Source organism: Enoplosus armatus, chromosome 13 (genome assembly GCF_043641665.1).
Source record: "Enoplosus armatus isolate fEnoArm2 chromosome 13, fEnoArm2.hap1, whole genome shotgun sequence".
In the NCBI taxonomy this organism is placed as follows: Eukaryota; Metazoa; Chordata; class Actinopteri; order Centrarchiformes; family Enoplosidae; genus Enoplosus; species Enoplosus armatus.
In genome coordinates, this window is record NC_092192.1 from 23,657,629 (window position 1) to 23,679,663 (window position 22,035).

Below are 22,035 nucleotides of genomic sequence, written 5' to 3' on the forward strand. Positions count from 1 at the left end.
GGTCGCCTGCTCTCTGGAGACACGGCGCCACCTGCAGGCAAGGCGGCGCAAAGTCATTGCGCTGAGCATCAGCTGTCACACTCATTTTGCATTTGCCCTGTTCTCTGCTCTCTCCGCGGCTCAGTAAACTTGTACCTTATCTCAACCTTATGTCAACAGCTTCTTCCTCTCGCCACCATCTAAAGAAAGAGGCAACCAAGAAGCCAATGTATTTTGCAAAAGGCTTGTTTTATTGGCAAAATGATTAAGACCACTAAACACACTTGCAAAGAGCCACCAAGATATTCATCCATCATCATATCCAATAATAAATCACTCTGAAAGGGGCCATTATGCATTACTTTTCTTTTACCAATAAAACTCAAGTGAAGTTTTAATGCAAAACTTTAACTTGTAATTGAGTACTTTTACAAAGTACTTCTCCCACCAGTGGAAGATTATTAGAATATTGCACAGTAGTTCATTTTCTGCAGATGTGAGGACATGGATGAGCGCCTGTGTAAGACGGTGGTTCAGTCAGGTTGAGTCAACAAGAACATCTTGTGTGTGTTGCAGTGCATTCCAACATTGTTCACTAAAAGCTTGACGTGGTAGTATTTATTGTGGGCTGTCTTGTGCCATTGTTCTTTTTTTTTTGTATGGTGCATATATGTTGTTATGCACACCACACCTGTATGTGCCACAAAGGAAACAGGACAGTAGGGAGGAAGTATGATGTTCCACTGAAACGGAAGATGGCTGACTAAAAGGTGAATAAGTTAAAGACAAAGACACATTTCAATAGTTGACACAATGTGTGTCTTCCTCTCACATGCAAAAAGAGAAAGTGTCAATGGCAATTCATCATTTGTCCACCAGAAAATTCTGCTCAGTACATGAGTCATCCTTATCAAATATTTTTTTTTGTTCATGTTATTTGTTCATACAAAAAACAAATGAATACAGGCCCACATATCATTATCAGATTTACTTTTTAAATATCAATATCGGTATTGGCCTCAAAATTCCAGCATCGGTCAGGCTCTAAACTGTGCCACAGGAAAACATGAAGAAGACACAATGGTAGCAATGATTGGCATTGCATGTTTTGACTTTGTAAAAATAACACAATTTCTGTCAGGTAAAAATATGTAAATTGCCTGAGCATTGCATGATAAAACAGTCACGTCTATTAATTTCTTCTCTTGATCCACTCTTCAGCCTCTCAGGAGTCTTCGCCCTTTGGATGAGCACTCTGCAGCTCCTGGATCAGTGCTGGGAGAGAAAAACGAGCCATTCTTTAAACATGGATTGTTTATACATGCAACATCACGCCTCGTAAGTTCACCTAATGACGACGGGCGACAGAGTTGAGCTAGAACTCACCTGTGATAATCTCGTCCTTCACCTTTTGAAGCTCTTTTTTCACTTCTTCAATAATTTCCTTCAAACACATACATAACATGTAATACCATGAGACCTTGGCATTAAAAAAAAAAAGAAGTTCTTACTTGACAAATCCTAAAGTCAAATCAGTATTTCAGCAAACAGCCATGGGGGGCAGAAAGTTATGACTTTGCAACTGCAGTCTGTTGCGCCTTTGATGACGTAAACTCCCTGGTGCTTGCAAATCACGATGGGTTGGGAAACACATGCACATCTTACAAATGTAACATTGGTATCAGCATCTCTGTTCATTATAAACAAAAGCCACAACATTACTTGCGGCACACACACACAGGAAATGATGTAGTTTTCTGTGAATTAGAAGTTAATATACTGGTGTGAAAAAGGTATAACCCATGACAATGTTCAAATGGAGATGGAGGAACCAACCTGTTTGATTTGTTCCATGTCAACGTCACTTGCTGCGCCATCCGAGTTCTTCTTCCCCACTTTCATTCTGAGATAGAAAGATGCATGTTCATAACCTTAGCTAAAGCAGACTCCCTGAGATCAAGGGGGTCTTTTCCGAGAGAGAGAGCTGACGAGGAGAAGCAGCAATTAACTTTACATCCGACAGAAACACAAAAGCGCCTCAGATAGTGGGAGAATGAGGGAAACGGGACAGCAGTGAAAACACCTTGAGTGGGTCGTCTTCCATTGTCCCAGCGACTGCTTATGTTTCAGTAAGAGCAACCACTTCCTCAAGTCTTAACAAAGACATATGAGCAAAGTTCCTTCGACCAGTGTAATTTAACTGCCTCCAAAATGTTCACTTCTGTGTATATTGGCTGGAGTTTGTGGTGCAAGTGGAGCAACGACAGATAACTGTCCAAACATGATGGCGACGCATTACTTGGGCAAACCACTGATAATGCTCACTGCTGCTCTGATATTCATACTTGAGTGTAAACTAAATGAGTTTCTGCTCGTTCCGTCAAGAAAGAGATCTGATGAATGCAGCTGCAGGGCGCAGTTAAGCAGAGGACCGAACGTCACCACAGCAGCTCAGAAGCAACTGTCAGCGTCTGGCTACAATAGCAGCCTCGGACAGAACCCACGAAATGTCGAGCATTTCATTTGTTGCGGCGAGTCATTCGCAAGCAGCACACCGCTCACGGAGATGGCAGGGACACCAGATACCAGAGCTGATTTCACCTGGCTCGCGCTGTGAGCAGCACAACAACAAAACAAAAAAAAAGCAGAGAGCGCTGAGAAGTGGAGGGGCTAGAAAAGAGCCTTGGCGGCAGGTGGGGACAGAGGGGAGACTGATACCTGGACACCGTGGTGGCGGCGGAGTTAGAGGAAGGAGAAGTGGCGGATCTGGGACTTGGGCTGGAGTCCCTTCGACTGTTGGTTAAGGATTTGGGCCTGTTGCAAAAATGTGCAGATCCTTTATGGCAGCCGGTGTATTGGGTATTTTGAATTTGTATGGATGGCTCAAGGGAGATTGTTATTTGGCACCAAATATGACGATAGGTGTCTGTGGAACACGATCAGTCACGTGGATAGTGAAGGCTTGATGGATCAGGCTCTTACCTTGGCATGGTGGCAGATTTTTCCTTGATATCTGGGGAAATAGGATTATATGCATATAACAGTACATGACCATGAGATAAAATGCAATGTTTTGGTGTAAAGAAAGAAGATATGTTTATTTGTAGCATATATTATTATTATTATTATTATTATGCATAATTAAGCCAATGTTTTGGTTTAAAACCCATTTACTTGGCCGTAGGAGGGATTAAAGTGATGCTACTCACCTCCTGGTCCTGAGAATTTTGAAACTGAGCAGTCAGAATCCTCCTGGAGTCATGTACAGACATTCCAGTTTATCATCCACTCATAACCCTTAAATCTTACTGCTCATTCTACAAACATTGCAGAATAAGGAGACTTACATTGGGAGGTTCTGCCTTCTTTGCAGCAGGATTATCAGCGGCTTTCCTCCTATTGAAAATAGTTATATTAGTTGTATCACAGACATTCAGAGGTCCCTAATGTCAGATCATCACAGACGTAGCTGGCTCACACCGTAATAACTTACCTCCTCGCAAGGATGGCACTCATTTCTCCCATTAGACCACCTCCACCTCCCCCAGATGAGGGTGCTGGTTTGGGGGCCGTTGCTTCCGACTCATCCTGGATAAACAAAAGCATCTTTAGCCACTATGCTCAAATGAATTTGGTCCACCGATCAGCGTGCTAAGTCATTTACGAGAGCATGGACACCAAAATCATCCATCATTTGTGCCAAGCTACATCTTTTGCAAAAAATGTTGTTATGAGTTGTAAGAGCTCTGTCTCCCTCATGTCCTTGTGTGTCTCATACAAAGTGCCTTAAGAAATCTTTTTTGCAAGCGTGCACCAGGGTAAATTGCATAGGTGGAGTATACAAAGGAGAAAAGGCATATATGCACCTCACCTTGACTGTTTTACGCAGCTTGGCTCCTGCCAGAGCTGCGACAAGATCACTTCCCCCTCCACCACCACCTCCACCTCCGCTTCCTCCAGCAGGGGGCGGAGGTGGTGTAGGTGGGGCCATGCCCCCAGGAGGAGGTGGTGGAGGTGCAGGTGGGCATTGTCTAGAGGAAGGTGGCGGGCCTGGAGGTGGCGGGGGTGCTGGTGGGGCAGGTGGGGCGGGTGGAGCTGCCAGCGGGGCAGGAGGCGCAGGGGGGGCGGATGCGGCAGCCGAGGCCTGCCTCTCCCTCTCCTGACGCTCTCTCTCCTGCTGCTCCTGACGCTCCCTCTCCTGCTGCTCCTGCCTCTGACGCTCCTGCTGCTCCTGCCTCTGATGCTCCAGTCTGGAAGCGAGATCGACAGATAATTCACAGCCTCGATATGCTGCCTGTTGGCGGGAAAATCCTGCAGCTTTTAAAAGCTGCGTTCCTATTTGTAATCGACTTTTTCCCAGTTGAATCCGCAACAACGTCATTTAGCGCTGAGAGGCTTAGTTGATTAATCATTTCAGCCATTTATGAAGCATAAAGTACCTTCTCTGGTGTTCAAGCTCTTGTGCAGAGGGTCCGTCCTGAGCTGCGCCTGAGCAAAAACATTACTATACTTACTATTACTATAGCCACGTTCATTTTGGTTGCACAAATTCATAGCATACATTGTAGGCTATTAGGAGTTAGCGAGCAGATTCAGTTTCTTTATGCACAAGTACTTTTGATGCACATTTTTTGAGCACAACACTCGGATAAAAAAGGATGTATCTCATATAGATATGTCATTACCAACAATATTATAACACAGCCAAATTAAATAACATAGCAGGACCATAACACAAAGAAAGATTATCGCAAAATCCATTTATTACTTCAATCAGTAGATGGGCTGTTCCCTTTTAAAAGGACACAATCAGGCTTCGATATGGAATTTTGTTCTAGAAATGGAACTACCACGATGTAAAGTTCACGGCACGAGTAACACATGAGCACTCCACACTGCCTGACCAGGATCTGATGTGCCCTCTTTGATTGCTGTGTTTACCTGTGCCCGCTGGTGTATTGAGAGCTTCTAATGCATGCATCATGGAGTTGGCAAAAAGACCAGCATCCTCTTTACTGCCAAAGTTCAGCCCCCACACCTGTTTGGGATCCCGCCACTGGTGGAAGTTTGGTGTGGCTTGATTGTACTTCATCCCTTTGATAATGGGACAGTTGATCACAACCTGGCATGTGGAAAAAAAAAAGGTTTCAATGTTGTTAATCTGTAATTTACAACTAGCCACTATCCCCACTAACTTTAAGCCTGCTGTGGTTGAACATCTACTTAAGAAACCACACCACGATCCAGGGTCTCTAAATAATTATGGACCAGGCTCCATTCATTTCATTCTTTTCAAAATGCCCGGAAAGAGTTGTATCTCAGCAACAGAGTCAGTTGTCAGTTCAGAGTCCACCTCAGTACTTCTATTACTGGGTCTCAGTGCAGCTTTTGACACCATAGATCATTGTGTACTCCTAGACCGACTGGAAAATCAATTTGCTGTAATTTCGGGCCTGGCTCTCGTGTGGTCAAAGTCTTACCTATCTGAAAGAACACAGTGTCTTTCCTATTATAATGTTACATCAAAGTATTCTGATGTTAAATATGGAGTACCTCAGGGCTCTTTTCTTGGATCTCTGCCTTTCTCTCTTTATCTTTCACCTTTTGGCTAAATGATACACAGTCACAGAATTAATTTCCACTGCTATGCTGATGACACTCCGCTGTATGTGCCTGTAAAGGCAGATGATCATCGCCAAAGTATTAATTTAGAGGCCTGCTTATCTTCTGTGAAAAACTGGACGTCATAAAACATATTTTCCAGCTCCTGAAGTCTGATAAAACTGAGATGCTGGTCATTGTTCAGCTCGACATAGTTACCAGTTTGATCAAGGAACAGTAGGCTTGCAATAACTGTGTGACTTCAAGTGACAGTCAAGAATCTTGGTGTTACTTTTGATCCTACCCTCTCTTTTGATCAGCACATTGAAGAATCAATCACCAAGACCCCTTTTCACCTGTGCACCATAGCTAAAATGAGGTCTTTTCTCTCCTTTTTCTGTCATGCCTTTGTTTAATCCAGGCTTGATTATTGTATTGTCTTGTTGTCAGGTCTGTTGCATGCTAGTACTAAAAGGCTTCAGTCTCAATTCACCTATTAAGCCTACCACTACGGTCCATGTGTGTCCTGCATTCTTCATATATGTTTACAATCTATCTAAAATGTTCCTATCTAAACTGTTCTTGATCCGAATTGAGTGTCAAAGGATAGAGGGTGTCGTACCCTATATATCCCTATTGTATATATATATATATATTATAGACCATTACTTCAGCATTTCTGAAAAGATTAGCAGGCTCTGGCAGCTAGTTTTTCATTTGTGCTCTCTCTCCATATATGAGAGGAGGAAGTAAGAAGCCACCATGGGGTACCGGTCTCAGCAAGTTCTTGTTTAAAAGTACAGAGGGGCACTTTTTTCTATTGGAGAGCTGCCGGTATATTGTATTTCATAGGCTAATAACTATAATAATCGTCAGCTCATTGCAAATGAGAGGCTGAGAGACTATAAGCTTCTCCAGTTCCAATGAAAATTTAATAGACTATGATCTTGCACAAGATTATGCAGCAAAAAAAACAAACAAACAAAAATTTCCCAGCTGGTCAGAATTCAGCAGACTTGAAATCTGTTCTATGAACTGTCAGAAACTGCCAAAACCCATTGTTGAGTGTTCCTATTTTGTGTCAAGGGAAGTAAATTACAGGCAAATTAAATGTTCACATAGTTTGGTGTGACCTTCAACCACAAAAACTGTGTACTATATGTGTAACCTGAACACGTGAGGGTGATTGTCTGTTTGGCTGTGTGTGCGTGTGTGTGTGTCTTGCACCTGCTGGTCGGCCTGCAGTTTGCGGCCCACTACTCTGAAGGTGTTGGCCGCCGGGTTGTGATAGATCTGGACGCGGCTCAAGGAGGCACTGTCAGATCCCACCGGCACCCAGCGCTTGTTGGTGTCATCATACAGCATGACTGTCGCCCTCACCTGGCAGATACTGGACTCACTGTTGGAGGTGGAAGGGGAGGGGTGGTGAGAAAAAGATGATAAGATGCAGAATGCGAGACAAGACCACAGGGTGGAAGGAAGGTGGGATGTAGCGTAGCAGCAATGCAGATATGGATACCTGGATTTAAGAGGTAATCCATGAACATTCATACGTATCTGCACATCCCGCAGAGATTTCTGGTCATCTGTCCATAATTGTCTCTCACTCAATGTACGTTGGGATTAGTCTGACTCGCCGGATGTAGGCTGCTGGTGCAGGTCTGCTGCCGACCTACTATTTCAGTCAGATATCTCTCCTCCCCTTCCGCTGTCTGCGTGTTCCCGTTTTGCAAAGCGCACCACCATCGCTGCATGCTGTGCTCAGCGCTGGCCAAGGCGATCGTGATTGGTTTGAAAGAACTGCAAACTGTCCCAGAATGACAATGGGTCCAGCCAGACCCTTAACGAAGTGTGAAGATCCGGCTATGTGAGGCTCGTCGGGATAGGCTCAGGATAATCAGGACGATTCAGCAAAACTCTGATTTTTTTAATTTTTATTTATTTTTTATGTCCAATGGCAACATTTTTAAAATATGCTGTTTTCGGATATAGATTCATATGACTATTGTGTTGTACTTTTCGTAGACCAGACATGGTATAGCGCAGTATTCAGATCCTTTACTTAGAGCATTTCTACATTGTGGTATTACTACTTTTGCCTATTACTTGTAAATGTCTTGCATTCAAAATGATGCGCAAGTAAAAGTAGGTATTGGTATGATTATTAATTTGGCTTATTTTCAATTAATATACATTTGGGTAGTATAATCTGTAAAATTGCGTCATAGTTTTTATGTTTCGTATGTAAAATCTGAATGTGACTACAGCTAGTTAGTTAAATAAGTGTTGTGAAGTCAAGAGCACATTATTTCTCTCTGAAATGTAGTGACGTAGAAGTGTACAGTAACATGAAATGGAAACACTAGAAAGTACAAGCGCTTTATAATTGTACTTAAGGGCAGAACTTTAGCAAATATACTTGACAACTAGGCGAAAATGTATCCATAATTTCTTGTGGATTATTTCGCTAAAATGTATTTGCATTGTGTCTGTTTGAATGTTTCAGGCAAAAGTAAGGAAATAGAACACAGAGCAGTATCCACAGCCGAGCCGCGGATACCCATTTAACCCCCCCCCCACAGATAATTTCAGTCTACTTGTTGCAAAGTCTGTTGCCCGTGGGAGATCTGTACTTCCTGCCAAAAAAGGTTTTCATGTTTTCACCACTTCCTGTGCTCAGCACAATGCTGCCTAATATGGACTACATTGTTTCACATGTCAGTCATATATACCAACTTCTCAAAACTTTTTTTTTTTTTTTTTTTAAACAATACGCCATGTCCACAGCAAATACAGGTACTCCAGCTTGGGCATTTTAATTTCTACATGTGACAACTGTAAAAAAAACAAAAAACAAAAACAAAAAAAAAACACCTGCTGTGAGCTCCAGACAGTTGCATACATCAGGAAATGTAGTCAGAACTAAAGAGCTTCTTAGGTAAAGTCAAGTGCGGAGTTGTTAAGAAGCGGTACCGTTTTGCATGTGTGATTGGAGGGAGTGGAAGAGTGAAAAAAAATGAGGTCTTGAACATTTATCACTGTTATTCGAAAATTGCTCACCCCATGTTGCAGCTGCAGTCAGTATCCAAAGTATCGCTTGCTTTTTTAACAATCCGCCTCTCCTCATCAACTTGAATCACTTCCCGCCTCCCTCTCGCAAGTATATTTGTTGTCTAGTCGGTCAAACCTGCTGTCATTCTTGCCTGCACACCTCCGCCGCTCTCTCTCATGACATAGTTCAACACCGACCACTTGCACTTCTGCCTTTTGTATTCTCATTTCCTAGACAGGGATTTTTTTTTTTCTCTCTCTCTCTCTCTCTCTCTCTTCCTGTTCTCGTCTCCTTCACTCGTTCTTTTAAATTTTCATTTTCACACCCCCCCCACCCCTTTTTCCGTCTCCCTGTGGCATAGCTCTGATTTGTATTTGCTTTCTCCTTTGCTTTATGCAGTTCTGCTTACTTGGGGGGGGGATAGTTTTTAGTACAAGTGGTGCCCGGCTGTGTGTTGGGGGGGGGGGGGGGGGCTGAAGGACGACAACATTGATGACACTCCTCTTCACGCAATTATTTTGACTACTTCAGATAAAGGGTTGCCAGTGTCGCATGAAGTGGTTCAGTGCAGCCTTCCCTGGTGCATGGCAGACAAGCAGCAGGTGCTGTCGTATTACTTTTCTGTGTTAACTACTGTATTGGTTGCATTGTCCAACATCAGCTGTGTTTAGTAGTCATATTCAACTCTGAGCGTGTTAAAGTAGACACAAAACTGGATTAGCAAAAGCAGTACGAGTAGAACTTGATGTAGAAGTAGTAGTAGGATTAGCAGTAGCCTTACCACTGCAGATACAGTCGTAGTAGTAAAGGAAGTACATTTTGCAGTATCTGGGTCAGGGGTAGTTAAGCTGAGCTGAAAGGTAATGGAAGCCACATCAAGAGGGAACTGCTGAACTATTGAAAATAGCGCTGGCTCTGTTCATGCCATCAGTATATTAGATTCAACCATGTGGCCACAATCCGAAAATTGCAGGAATCATGCAAGTACGTCAGCCTCGTCAAGTATGCTGAACTGCTTCGAGTGCTGTGTTTAGAAACAAACTGATGCCGATGGGGAGCTGGTTCCACCAGTGTGGAGCCAGGATTGCAAACGGGAGTGCGGGAGCAGCTTAGCTTTATTGGCTGTAACAGAGCATAGTGGACAAGCTGGGGCGTAAGGTTTTGTTCTGGATGTAGGGCAGGCCTGAGCCATTCGCAGCACGGTATGCAAGTGCCAGTGTCTTGAATTGGATTCAAGCAGCCACCGGTGGCCGGTGCATGCTGCGGAGGATCGGCCCGAGTGTGGGGGGGGACCAGGGCGGGGTTGATGACCAGCCGAGCTGCTGCAGAGGACGGATTCGCGGGCACGCCAGCCGGGAGGGAACTGCAGTCGTCTAGGCACAAGACAGCGTGAGCCCGGACCAGAACCTGCGGCGCCTGCTGGGTGAGGAATGGATGCGTCCGCCTGACGTTGTGGAGCATGAATCTGCAGGAGCGGGTTGTCGCAGTGACGTTGGACGCGAAGGCCAGCCGGCCCATCCGGTTTCACACCCGTGGTTCCTCGCAGTCCGAGCCGAGGACGCCACAGAGCTCTCGGTGGTGGCGAATCAAATGTTCCGGACCAGGTGTGTTCATGTTTCATTCTGTGTGTTACCCCTCAGTCTCAGCACAGCACTGCAAACTAGCACCTCACTTCCTCCTACTGCTGCGGTAGCAATGAAAGAAGAACTGCGAACTTCAGTATTTTTGCTTCTAAGGGACTGAATAAATAGTAGTTGAGAGGAACACATTCTTTTTTTTCTTTTCTTTTTGGAAAACATGCAAATTGTCATCTTGCATTGTATGAAACAATTTTTAAGAACTAAAAATATCTTTGAACTCTCATATACAGAAATATCTGCCATGAACTGTCAGAGTTATGTCTTTGCTGTTGGGTGTGTATTTGAACGTGTTGTATATGTAATGTGTGCGCATGTTAACATGTAACCTTGGGTGCCTGTGTGTGTGTGAAACTGACACCTCCTCAGTGACTGGCTGTGTCCCTTTTATAGCCATCTCTAGCCACATTTAAGTGTTCTTCATTTCCTCTTCCTTCTCATGATCACTCTGCAGTTCCTCATTCTAGTAATGTCTCTGTACTGAACGCAATCTGCAGCAGTACACAATATTACTAGAGATCATCCCAATGCACGCGCGGTATTCAGTTTACACAAAAGTAAACAGAGTCATCATCAACATTTTCCTGTTTTGCGCCGCAAAAATCGCACAATAGCAATACCAAAAGGGGGTTTTAGCTTTGGGGGAGGGTACACCTCTGAGAAATCTTCTTATTTTAGTTCACAACACAAAATCCAAGACATAGACCACGATATAACCTAGCGGGACGTATTAAGGCCGGTAAGTGAACGTGCTGGAAGACAAGAGGATCAAACGAGGTCAAGAAAATGTCACTCACAGTGATGGAGCGTTACTGGAGGTGGCGGCAGGACTTGTGAATGTGATTACGTTGGCGTTTGAATCCCTTCAACGGTCCTCATGATGATGTAATCACACCATCAGTGGGACGAGTGCTCTGGAATCTGACTTTGCGATGAGTCGACTGTTGCTGGCACACATTCCCAGCAATATGAAATGAGTGCATCTGATACGACTGGAAATCTAAACCCGAATGTGGGTCATAGAACTGAGGTTGTGCAGTAAATTAACACTATTCAACCAAAGGAGTGATGAGTAAATATCACAACCAACCGTTTTCTTCAAGTATGAATAGAAACTGGCTTTGGAATAGAAAATCCTCCAGTTCTTACCTCATGGTTAGGTAACCCGAAACCCCTTTCTTCTGGGCAGGATATCTGATGGTGCTTTCACATAACACCCGTAACACGAGCTAACGTCTTTGCACCGGTAATGTACTTACACTTGTACTTTACTTTAGTGTTTCTACTTCGTGCAACTTCGTACTTCTACTCCACGAGAGACAAACACTGCTGAGGACAGGTGAGCAGGTGACGGCAGGGCTGATGAGGGAAGTGAGGACTGGTGAGCGGGTGACGGCAGGGCTGATGAGGGAAGTGAGAACAGGTGAGCGGGTGAACAAGGAAGTATGGTGGAAAAGTCCGAGGGCATCTGGTGGACGGCTCGAGGACGGCGGAGTCTGGGGAATTGGACGAAAGATACTCCAGGATACTGCCAGATTTTTGTATTCAGTACTGTATCTATTTTATCTGCATCTCTCTTCAGACAGATTATTCAATCTTAATGCATCATTTTTCATTTCTACTTTACTCTTTGGTACGAACAAAGGTGGCGGAGTCGTTCTTGGTGAGAACCGTAGTACTTTTTTTTTTTTGTTGTGCCCAAATTTCACTGCCCGCCCTGAATCCGCCCAACTTTACGTGAACAGTGAGAACCAGCCAGTCACCGTGCTGTGACCAGGTTCAGCTACTAGCTACTTTCCATCTTTCCATCTGCAGTCCGCTAAGTTTTTTTTTGTTTTTTAAGCGCAACCTTAGGAGCAGACCTTGCTGCATTTCACTACGCACACTGCATGCGACAAAACAAACCTTCTTTGAATCCTTGAGATACACACACACACACACACACACACACACAAGCAACCAACACAGACAGTGAGCAACAAACAGAAACGGTGTATTTTACCACATTTTGGTGAAAATAGGAGTGAATTTGAAAAGTGTTGACAAGTGGTTTTGTATGATAACCACATCTACAATGCTTTTGTATTCTTATAATAATTCTATATCAACTTTTATACATCTTTTATAAGTTATGAGTAACTTTGGTACTATGTCTGTAATGGTATTGCCTGTGTGTAAATATGTATGTACGGATCTGAAGGTTCCCCCTGGTTAGCCAGAAGAAGAACATCTGGTATCACTTATGACTATGTTTTCCACTCTGGACAAAGAATGTAGTGTACCCTTGTCACATGGAGTTAGTTGACTCCATACTATATAGGCTGGGTCTGCATTGTCTTGGTGTACTTTGGTTCTACTCTGGGTTCGACCACACGTGTGAACAAACCAGCCTATAACTAAGAATCAGCTTGTGGCCTGACTGACTTCAACTTCATCTGATCCAAGATAAAAGAATCTGTGGATGTTTTGATACTTTTCCCCCCGGTGAAACTGTCTCACTATGACGCTGGAAGTCAGTCAGCGTTGGGGGTGCTGACAGAATTTCAGTCTATATAATGACGTCATACTAAATGCTGAACGACATTCATGGTGCAGCATATTGCCCATTATGCTTTTGGGGTGCTTTTGAGTTTTTTGCCCAACAATGTTAACGTATGAGGTTTTTAGGTCAATCCCCCACATGGATACATGAACCAGCGCTCTGTGCCAAGCAGAATGCACCCCAATAAATAATCAAGCAAGCCATTATCAGAGCCGCAATGCCAACACAGGGAAGTTCAGTGTAAAACAGTGTATTGAAGGTAAAAGGCCAGTCCAAATAATATACACCAGAGTTCAACAAAAGATTAGTTACAAGTGTGTCCCGAGCTGTTGCTTTAATCCGAATGGCCAGGATCATTTAGATCTCACGGCAATTTACAACAGACGACCTGAACACCGACACACTCCACGTGAAAGCAGCCACCGCGACTACACAGGAAACAACTCATACATGAGAACTACAAGGAGAGGAAGAGGAAGTAGATGGTAAGGGATCTCACTTATATGGCGCTTTTCAACCTTTGCAGTTCCCAAAGCGCTTTCACACCGCGCTGCCATGCAAGGTGCTGGCCTCGATCGGGAGCGACCCAGGGTTCAGTGTCTTGCTCAAAGACACACAACATGACGGGGGCAGCCGGGGATCGAACCCCCAACCCGCTCTAACCAGCTTTACCTCCCGTGCGACTGTGCTAACCACGGCGCCACCATGCCGAAGTGAGATGGCACCTGCAGGTGAGCGAGAGACGTGACCCATGACCCACAGTTTACCCTGCGGGACACATCCTTTAACCCTGTAAAGCCTGAACCATGAAATAATTGCCAGAAAAGTTTGTTTAAAAATGTATAAAACACAACATTTTTAATGCATTAAACTTTGAGTTTCAATGCCATCCTTTCTCACATCAGGGGGCACACTAGAGGCTGGCCTTTTGCAGGGGGGGAGGTGTTCCTCCTGCCTCTGGAGAGGATAGTGGTCTGCCACACTTGATTTTGCCCTTTGCTGCACTTTCTTCTGGTGCACTGCATGTGTCTGATTGTATACATCCGTTTTTTCAGGAAAAAAAGTATCACACTATGATGTAGAGGTCTCAAAAACTCATGTATCAAATATGATACACTTGGCGTTACAGGGTTAAAACACCGGCCAGTCGAATAGCTGAACCAAAGGACTGCATCGCTATTAAAGCTGTATTGCCATAAGTGTAGCTGTTACAAAGCTCCTATTTACATGTGAAGTGTTGATTTGAGTTGTCACTCTCCTAGTCCTAATCTGCATTTTCAATAGCCAAAGAAGGGCAGCAGTTAATCCGTATGCACCAACACACACACACACACACACACACACACTCACACAGACCTTTATCTGTCTAACTGAAAGAGGCAACAAGGGCGTGGCCGCATCATCAGTTAACGCGGCCTCCTGTGCGTTCATGTTCAGACTGGTCCTTTACCTGAAGCAAAACAAACAAACAAAAACTCTCATCACTGTCAGGCCATTGTGGACGCCCCCCGGAGAAAAGGACTAGTAGTTCTCACTCTATCCAAAGTCAACACAGCTCGCTGTCCAGTGATAAAACGCAAGTCAGCGGACAAAGAGCTTGAAATTAGACAGGTGTCACATGAAGGGTGAGGTGTTTTTTTTTTTTTTTTTTGTCTAGTGCAAAGTGAAGTGGAGCTACCTTTTTACCATTTCATTTCCATGCTGCTGCACACAGGCTGGTGCTTTGCATACAGTTAGAGCGCAGCTCCGGAAGGCAACAACACACAGTACAGTCAACAGTCTACTGCAGGCGTTTTAGGTAACACGAACACTACATATCAGCTGATATCGTCAGGCAGTATTCAGATATTTCTTAGCAAACATCATCTGATTACTCTGTCTGAGGACATTTTCACTCCACACACTGTTATGAATATTACTTTACACTTGTCTCATCGAAAATCTATTTCAACGTGCGCAGCACAGAATAGCCAATGCTTATTCCAAAATTTGGAGTATTTATGTAAACTTTACATTCCAAAACGAACCCTTAAAGTGTAATGTCATGTGTGGAAACCCAAATGCAGTGCGCTGCAGAGTTTTTCCAATGAGCCTCGATCAGCACTTTAAAAGGAGCAACACTGTTTAGTTATTTACCAATTTGAATATCACTGCTATCCCATTAACAACCTCTGACAGACTAGAGATTTAAGAGTTAAGTGTGTAGCTGTTCAATTTTAACATATATCATATATATATATTGAGTATATCTACAGTATTGTGAATATATGTGTTAAATGTAGCAGTAAGGCAGGGCTGAGGTGTGTTTATACTACTGTACAGTTTGCACTACGTTATCCTCCTGATGTTCTTGGAGTGACCTCTATCGCTATTTGCATGATGGGGTTTAGTCTCAGGCTGCGTTTGTATTTGCTATGCAGAGTCCAGTGAAATAAGATGCACGCGGTTCATTTTCCTCTTAAGCACACACGGACTCTGCAGACAATTAGAAAAGGTGGCGCAGTTTGCTTCCTCCACAGAAATAAAAGTAACACAAGAATGAGCAACATACTGGTAAACATGCTGGGGATTTGACTGATCTGACATCTGAATCCATACATCCTTCCATTTTCTACATGGCCCTTTTCTGTTCGGGTTGCAGGGTCTGTGGCCCATCTCAGGGAACGACACAACAGGACAGAAATTGCCATCATGTATGTGCAATTATGTAAAAAAAAAAAAAAGTCAACGGACAGCAAGTGCTTGACATCTGTGTGTGAATGGCCTTTGCTCACATTTCTAGAAGCTCTGTAATCTCACCAAACAATTGCAACAGAAAGAGGCTAAAACAGAGAATGGGCTGATTTACCTAGCAGTTAAGGCTGTGGCTCCTCTGTGCTTGCTCCTGTTACTCAGACCGTGCCCTTTGTCTGGGGCGAGGGCTTGGTCCGGGGCAAACATTTGCATGCCAAGGGCCACTTGAATGCGAAGCTCCCCGGATTCTCACTACCTGACATGCAAAACCAGTGGGGGACCAGTTAAAATGGCGCACACGCACAGTCAACACAGGTGTACTCTAGTTAAAACACTGAGCCTCCCCGCCCCCCTTCTCTAGTGCTCTAAATCTTCATGACTCTTCCCAGAGAGTGTTATGGAAATGAGCGCTGTGATTTTGCTGGGATACTGTACCTGCAGGTTGTCGAGGGATGAGGTTTGGATGTAAGGGCTGGAAGTAAGGCGATATCTAGGTTTGTCCGTGACAGATAAAAAACTGAAAGCAGTCAAGTGCAAGGACTGGAGGTTGAGGGTCAGTTGAAAGACAGATCAACAGAAGGAGAAGAAAAACAGGAATAAGACTTAGTAAGATAAAGGATGCCAAGGTCTTTCCTTGTGAAAAAGAAACGCGGGGCATGCGGAGCATGGCAATGGAAAGAGCCAGAACAACTTCAGTGGAAAGAAGACACAGTAGGTCAGAATTTAATTTTTTTTTCAGCTGTCAAAAATAAGCAGTGACATACAAGTTGGTTTATCTCTGTTAAGCTGTATCATTTATATGTAGTAATTCATTTGATGTTAATTTACGCATAAAGTAAACAGTTGTTTCCCTTTATTCATTTTTTAGCAAGTGAAAATGCTAAGGAGCAGATATCCTTCAGTCCTGACACCCAACAGCCTGCCGCTTTGCCCCAGCCAGTAGTCACCTTAGGATGCGGGACAGCAGCAGGAATGAGAGTGCCAGTACCTTTGGCAGGATCAGGAGGACCAGGGGCTGACAAAAGGCCGGACTGGTCCACACTGATGCTCCGGGGCTCCTTCTACCATCCCAGTACACTGGCACTTGTCAGCAGAGCGAAGGTAAGGTCAGACCTCTTTTGTCAAGAATAGTGTCACTCCTATTATATGTCCATGTTTACTGGGCCTCACCCAACTTTTGCCACTTTTTTCCTGTGTATTGACAACTGTCACAGCTAGCATCAGCTAGTCACTGCTATGAATAGGTTCAGCTGACAACTAGGGAAAGACCAAGTGACAGGAGGAAATGGACTGGATTAGAAACATGGACTGGCAATCCATGCTTGCAGCAGCTTAGTATGTTAGACTGCACCATTTACAGCTACAAGTAAGCAAAAAGAGCACAGTCAGCGAGAGCAGGGCTGGAAGATGACTCACAGGCGGGGCCCCTGGCTATTGACCTCGGAATGGAATTGACAACGAGCAGGGAGAGCACTTTAGTGGAAGCCACAGTATCACTTCAGTTCGTATCTGCATACAGTTTAGATGCTGTATGCCCTTGTGGCTGGAGGAAGGTGACCTCCAGCAAGGGTCTTAGAATACACCAAGGGGGAAAAAGGTTGGCGATGGTAGTGCTAGGGAGCCCGCATTGACCACTGCTTCTTAAGAAGTCAATCAAACCAGCCGGGTAAAGTCCAGCAACAGGATAGTAAGCAATGTTCAGAGGATATCAGCATCCCTGCCACTGAGGAGGAAGCAGAAGGTAGCAAGGAATGACAAGAGGAAAGAGAGAAGAGGGGAATAACAGGTGGGAACCAAAAGTGAAATGGCCTAGGGCTACCGTGAAGGGCATATGGGCAACTCTTATTTCAGATCTGAAAGGGCTCAATGAACAGTTGAGAAGAAGTTAGAGAAGTGAAGAAAGTCAAGGCCAAGTCCGGAGATTGATAGGTTCGTCCGAGAGCGAAGGCAATTTAGGAGGCGGTGGAGGAAGTCTACAGATCATGAGAAACAGGACTCTGCATAACGACCTCAAAGCTAGACTGGCAACTTTAAGGAGAGCAGTAAGTAAGTGTAAATAAACGGGAAAAGGAATGAGCTCAGGTTTTTTGTGATTTCTGCGGTAGCAGGGAGGAAGCAGCTTATTCCTAGGTCTTGGCGAAGGGCAGGAGGGATGCTTATTCCAAAGGAGAAAGATTTTGTTGGCATAGGACAGTTAAGGCATATCCGTCCTCTCAATGTAGAAGGTAAGATTTTCTTCAGTATAGTGGCACAGAGGTTGCCTAGTTACCTAGAAAGAAATAAGCTAATCGACGCAGAAATACCAGGTTTTTCAGCATGGAAAAACTTGCTTGTGCTTGGAGCACATGAGCATCGAATTCAGTCAACCGAGAGGGAAAGAAGAGACCTGCATGTGATATTCTTCAATTTATGTATTTGGTTCTGTTCCACAACGCCTACTGTGGGAATCTTTAGAGAACCTCAAAGCATGAGGACATAGGGACATATGCTTCACAACTGCAGTGCTGCAGAGTTTACTACAGTGTGGCATCATGGCAGGGTGCACTATTTAGCGATACTTTTTTTACTATGGCAATGGAGGTTGTTATTAGGACATCTACGTGGGCCACAATTAGAGATAGGCGTCAGGGAGGGCAACGCTTACCTCCCATAAAAACACGTCCATGGATGAAGCGCATGGCCACCGTCATTACCACAGCACCATGTACCACAAGGCTGCTAGATAAGTTGAACACTAACTTAAAGTGCGATAGGATGAAGGTTAAGCCAGAGAAATAAAGGAGAATTTCAGTTGTTACGGGTGTGCTTTTAAGTAAGGAAGTAAGTAAGAGGGTTTATGTAGATGACGAGGCAATTTCAACAGCGATAGAGAAGTCAGGTCAAAGTTTAGGTAGGTGGTATGATGCAACTCTTAGTGATTAGGATCACATACAGTTGTTGAGAGAGCAGGCAGTGGCGTCAGGCCCTCCAGGCAAATTTTAACTGTGGCATCTACAGTTTAGCATTTCTTTTATACAAGAAATTGTACCTTGGAAGCTAAGAGAGCAGGGAAAAGTTGTTGATGCTGATCAGTCTTATCATATTGTCATATCTATTAATCGTCAGCTACCTCTCCCCAACAGGTCCGTCCCCGAACGTCCCTGGGCTCTGGCGACTTTGTGTGCTCAGTGTGCCACAAGATATTCCCTCTGCAGCGCATGTTGACTCGCCACCTGAAGTGCCACAGCGTGGTGAAGAGACACCCTTGTCGTTTCTGTGGCAAAGGATTCAACGACACCTTTGACCTCAAGAGGCACATGCGAACACACACAGGTCAGGAATGAACTTTGCTCGCGCACGGTTTTAGAAAAGAATTATGTCCGCTGCCTGCTTTACTTAAAAGCATCAGAACGTCAATCTAAACATACTCTGTAAAGTAAGCAAATGTGCAGGTGTAGCAGCAGCAAGGTGTAAAGTAAAACTATGTCAATAAATAAAGCTGAACTCTAATAAAGAAGAAGTGCTAAGTGCTAGAATCAGAATCAGAATCAGAAATACTTTATTGATCCCCGGGAAATTGTACAGTAAAGTACTTAGTAACATTCTACTACAGCTTATAGCTAAAATCAGCCTAAAGCCTAAAACTAGAAGTGGATTCAAGAACAAAGGTGCAAAAGACAATCCCTCAGAACCAAGTTTTTGAAATGATCCTCAATCATATCCTCGTGATCTTTTTTTAGGCATGTCTCCTTTTTGTCTCCTTTGAATTACTCTCTCTGACAGGGCAGCCTTGGTTGCAAGATTTGTTTCTGCAACTGCAAAGCCACCTATGCCAATCTGAATGTGTAAGTGCATCTACACAAACGTGCACAGGAGCAAACCCCCCGTGTCTTGTCGCCTCCCCTGCTGCAGGTATTCGTCCCTACAAGTGTGAGCTGTGTGAGAAGGCCTTCACACAGCGCTGCTCCCTGGAGTCCCATCTGAGGAAGATTCACGGCGTTTCCCAACAGTATGCCTACCGCCAGAGGCGCTCCAAGATCTTTGTGTGCGAGGACTGTGGCTACACCTCAAGCCGCCCTGATGAGTACTTCCTCCATGTGAGACAGTGCCACCCTGGAAGTCCCGCCCTCCGCAGATACTACCGCCGCCAGGCACACGAGAACAGCAGCTTTGCATCAGCGGATCATAAACTCAACCCCTATTTGCTGTACTCAACCCCTGCATACTACATGTAGGCCTCATTCTAATTTAACTGAACCACATTATATTGTAGCTGCTCCACAAGCCATTCATAAATGAACATAGTCATTAGTTTTAATGAAGTATTCAACTGTGTAACACTTAGGCCATCTACATATGTACCCTGTCTGCGTTCATTCAGCAGTTTCTACTTTCAACTATTGTTATTAATCAACACTACTTTTATTGAACTTTGGTGTTTAATTAAATTCTTGCGCTATGTTTACTGTTGAAATAAAATGAAGGATGAAAAATGATTCTAGATGTTTTTATTGGTTTCATTACGTAGAAAAATATGGCCTGGGAATCAACCGATCAACCAAACAATTTGCCACGGGGGTCAAGAAAGTCCCTTTTTGTGGCCACTTGGGGGCAGTGGAAACAATTTGTTACTAGATAGATAACACGCTCAGGGGTGGCAGAGTTCTCAACAGTATCTCCTGGAGATACTTGGACCAGCCTGTGCCTGCTGCAGTAGACGGCACTTGTCTGCCTGGAGCTGTTGCACCAGCTCCCTGAGGTCCGGCAACATCTGTCGAAGCACAACAGAGGTGGCGCCCCTGCAACGGTTCCTGACTGGGTGGATCGCTAGGTGCACACAACACTCTTAAATAAAATGCACAACAACTCGACAAACACACAACACACGCCTCTGATTGTGGTTATCCTGCCGGCAATGCCAGGAAAATGTAACCGGGTTGTAAGTCTAGGGAAAGAGAGAGCTCTACCAGATTTTATTACAAGCTTATAACGCCACCTTGGGACTTTCACCCAAAGAATAGTTTGTTAGCATCAGAAATACTTTTCACACCCATTTTCTCTCATCTCTCTACAAGAGTGTTCAAATAATCGTCAAATGCCCTTTCCATTTTCAAATTGTTTGAATATTTTAATTCCAATTTTGACCTCAATAATGCTTGCATAAATGTGTTACAGTGTTTACATTACATTTTAATTTTTTCAAATTTCAATTAACATTTGAATATTGTCCACTGTACAGCAGGTTATGACTTTGAAAATGAAACGTCTCAAAGAGCTTTTCCATTTCCACTTTAATACGGTCACAGAACGCCCGTATGAAAATGAAAACGCCACTTGGATTACGGCATTTTCATTTGAATTGTTACTCAAATAACACATCCATATGTGGAAATGGAATGCTATTGCGGAATTACATTTTCACATTCAAGCTTACATTATCATTTGAATAAAGTCCCCTGCAGGCTTCCGTACTTTCTCAGTTGCTCTTCTCGCCACCCACGAGTGGTCCCTTGGGAAAATACTGGAAGTGATGTTTTATATTTCCGAGTCCTACAACACGCGGCGCAAAAAGAGCTGATTGAGTGTGCAGCAAAGACACGTCAACGCAATGCCTGCTCTCCATAAAATGAGCCACCTCAATCAGTAAACCAGAATCTTTTTGGTTGTCATTTAAAGAAATCGCACTCCTCCTGTTGTTTTCAGTCTCTCTCTTATACTTTCCAATTCCCTCTACAGGTGTGGGCCGAATGGAATCAGACCAAAAGCTTAGCACAAAAGGGTGAGGATGGTTCGTTGGGGGGGGGGGGGGGGGGGGGGGGGGGCTGCGGAAGCCTACAGCATTGGCATGAGAGTATATCGGCAGGGCAATAGTGGCAAGTGCACATCATACTCAGCTACCATTGAGGAAACAAAGGTCATATCCTCAGTATTATTTCATGGAATTAGGGTTTGGGTTGTTTTTTTTGTTTTTTTTATGACAATTACACACAAATTACAGGTGACGAGCTCTTCATGCCGAAAACAACATCGCAATGGAGAGATTTCATATTTCTCCATCAGAGGGGTATCGCTGCAAACGTGTGGAAGGCTTCGAAACAGCATGTAGACAACCTTGCAGGGAGATCAGATGTAGCAGTTTAATTAATACAAACGTAATGACTTTGGGCGCTACACACCGTCCACCCGAACTCTCCGACTATGTTTGCCTTTACTTACTGCAGCGCACCTCTCACACTGTGACAGCCCGTGGTGGCACAGCCTCATGGTCATGATACGGAAACCTTTTGAATACTAAAACAGGCACAGCAAAAACATGCCTATAGTAGTGCAACACAAGTGCAAACCACCCCGAGGTGCAGATACATGATACACAAGAGAAGTCATATTCACTGGAGAAAAAAAAACAAAAACAAAAAACTAAATGCACCAATATGGTCTAAATGCCTAAGGATGCTTATGGAGTGCTTTTTGCTGGCCCCTCTCTGTGTCACTCAAACATCATTCCCGTCATT

General features: G+C 44.1%; 2 protein-coding genes across 2 annotated transcripts; one reads left to right on the forward strand and one right to left on the reverse strand.

Annotated features, from left to right (window-relative positions):
- Window positions 1–207: 207 nt before the first annotated feature.
- Window positions 208–8,818, reverse strand: LOC139295217 (vasodilator-stimulated phosphoprotein-like). Its single transcript, XM_070917358.1, has 13 exons — window positions 8,641–8,818; window positions 6,808–6,979; window positions 4,921–5,101; window positions 4,419–4,467; window positions 3,851–4,229; window positions 3,473–3,567; window positions 3,327–3,375; window positions 3,189–3,231; window positions 2,962–2,992; window positions 2,698–2,793; window positions 1,816–1,882; window positions 1,366–1,423; window positions 208–1,254 (listed from the first exon to the last, which is right to left on the reverse strand). The coding sequence occupies exons 1-13, from the start codon at window positions 8,643–8,645 to the stop codon at window positions 1,205–1,207; spliced, it is 1,275 nt and encodes a 424-aa protein (XP_070773459.1). The 5' UTR covers window positions 8,646–8,818; the 3' UTR covers window positions 208–1,204.
- A 7,344-nt stretch (window positions 8,819–16,162) lies between these two features.
- LOC139295773 (putative transcription factor ovo-like protein 3) lies at window positions 16,163–19,971 on the forward strand. Its single transcript, XM_070918030.1, has 4 exons — window positions 16,163–16,259; window positions 16,413–16,645; window positions 18,667–18,856; window positions 19,436–19,971. Exons 1-4 carry the CDS (start codon window positions 16,163–16,165, stop codon window positions 19,756–19,758), a joined length of 843 nt encoding a protein of 280 aa, XP_070774131.1. The 3' UTR covers window positions 19,759–19,971.
- The last annotated feature ends 2,064 nt before the right edge of the window (window positions 19,972–22,035 follow it).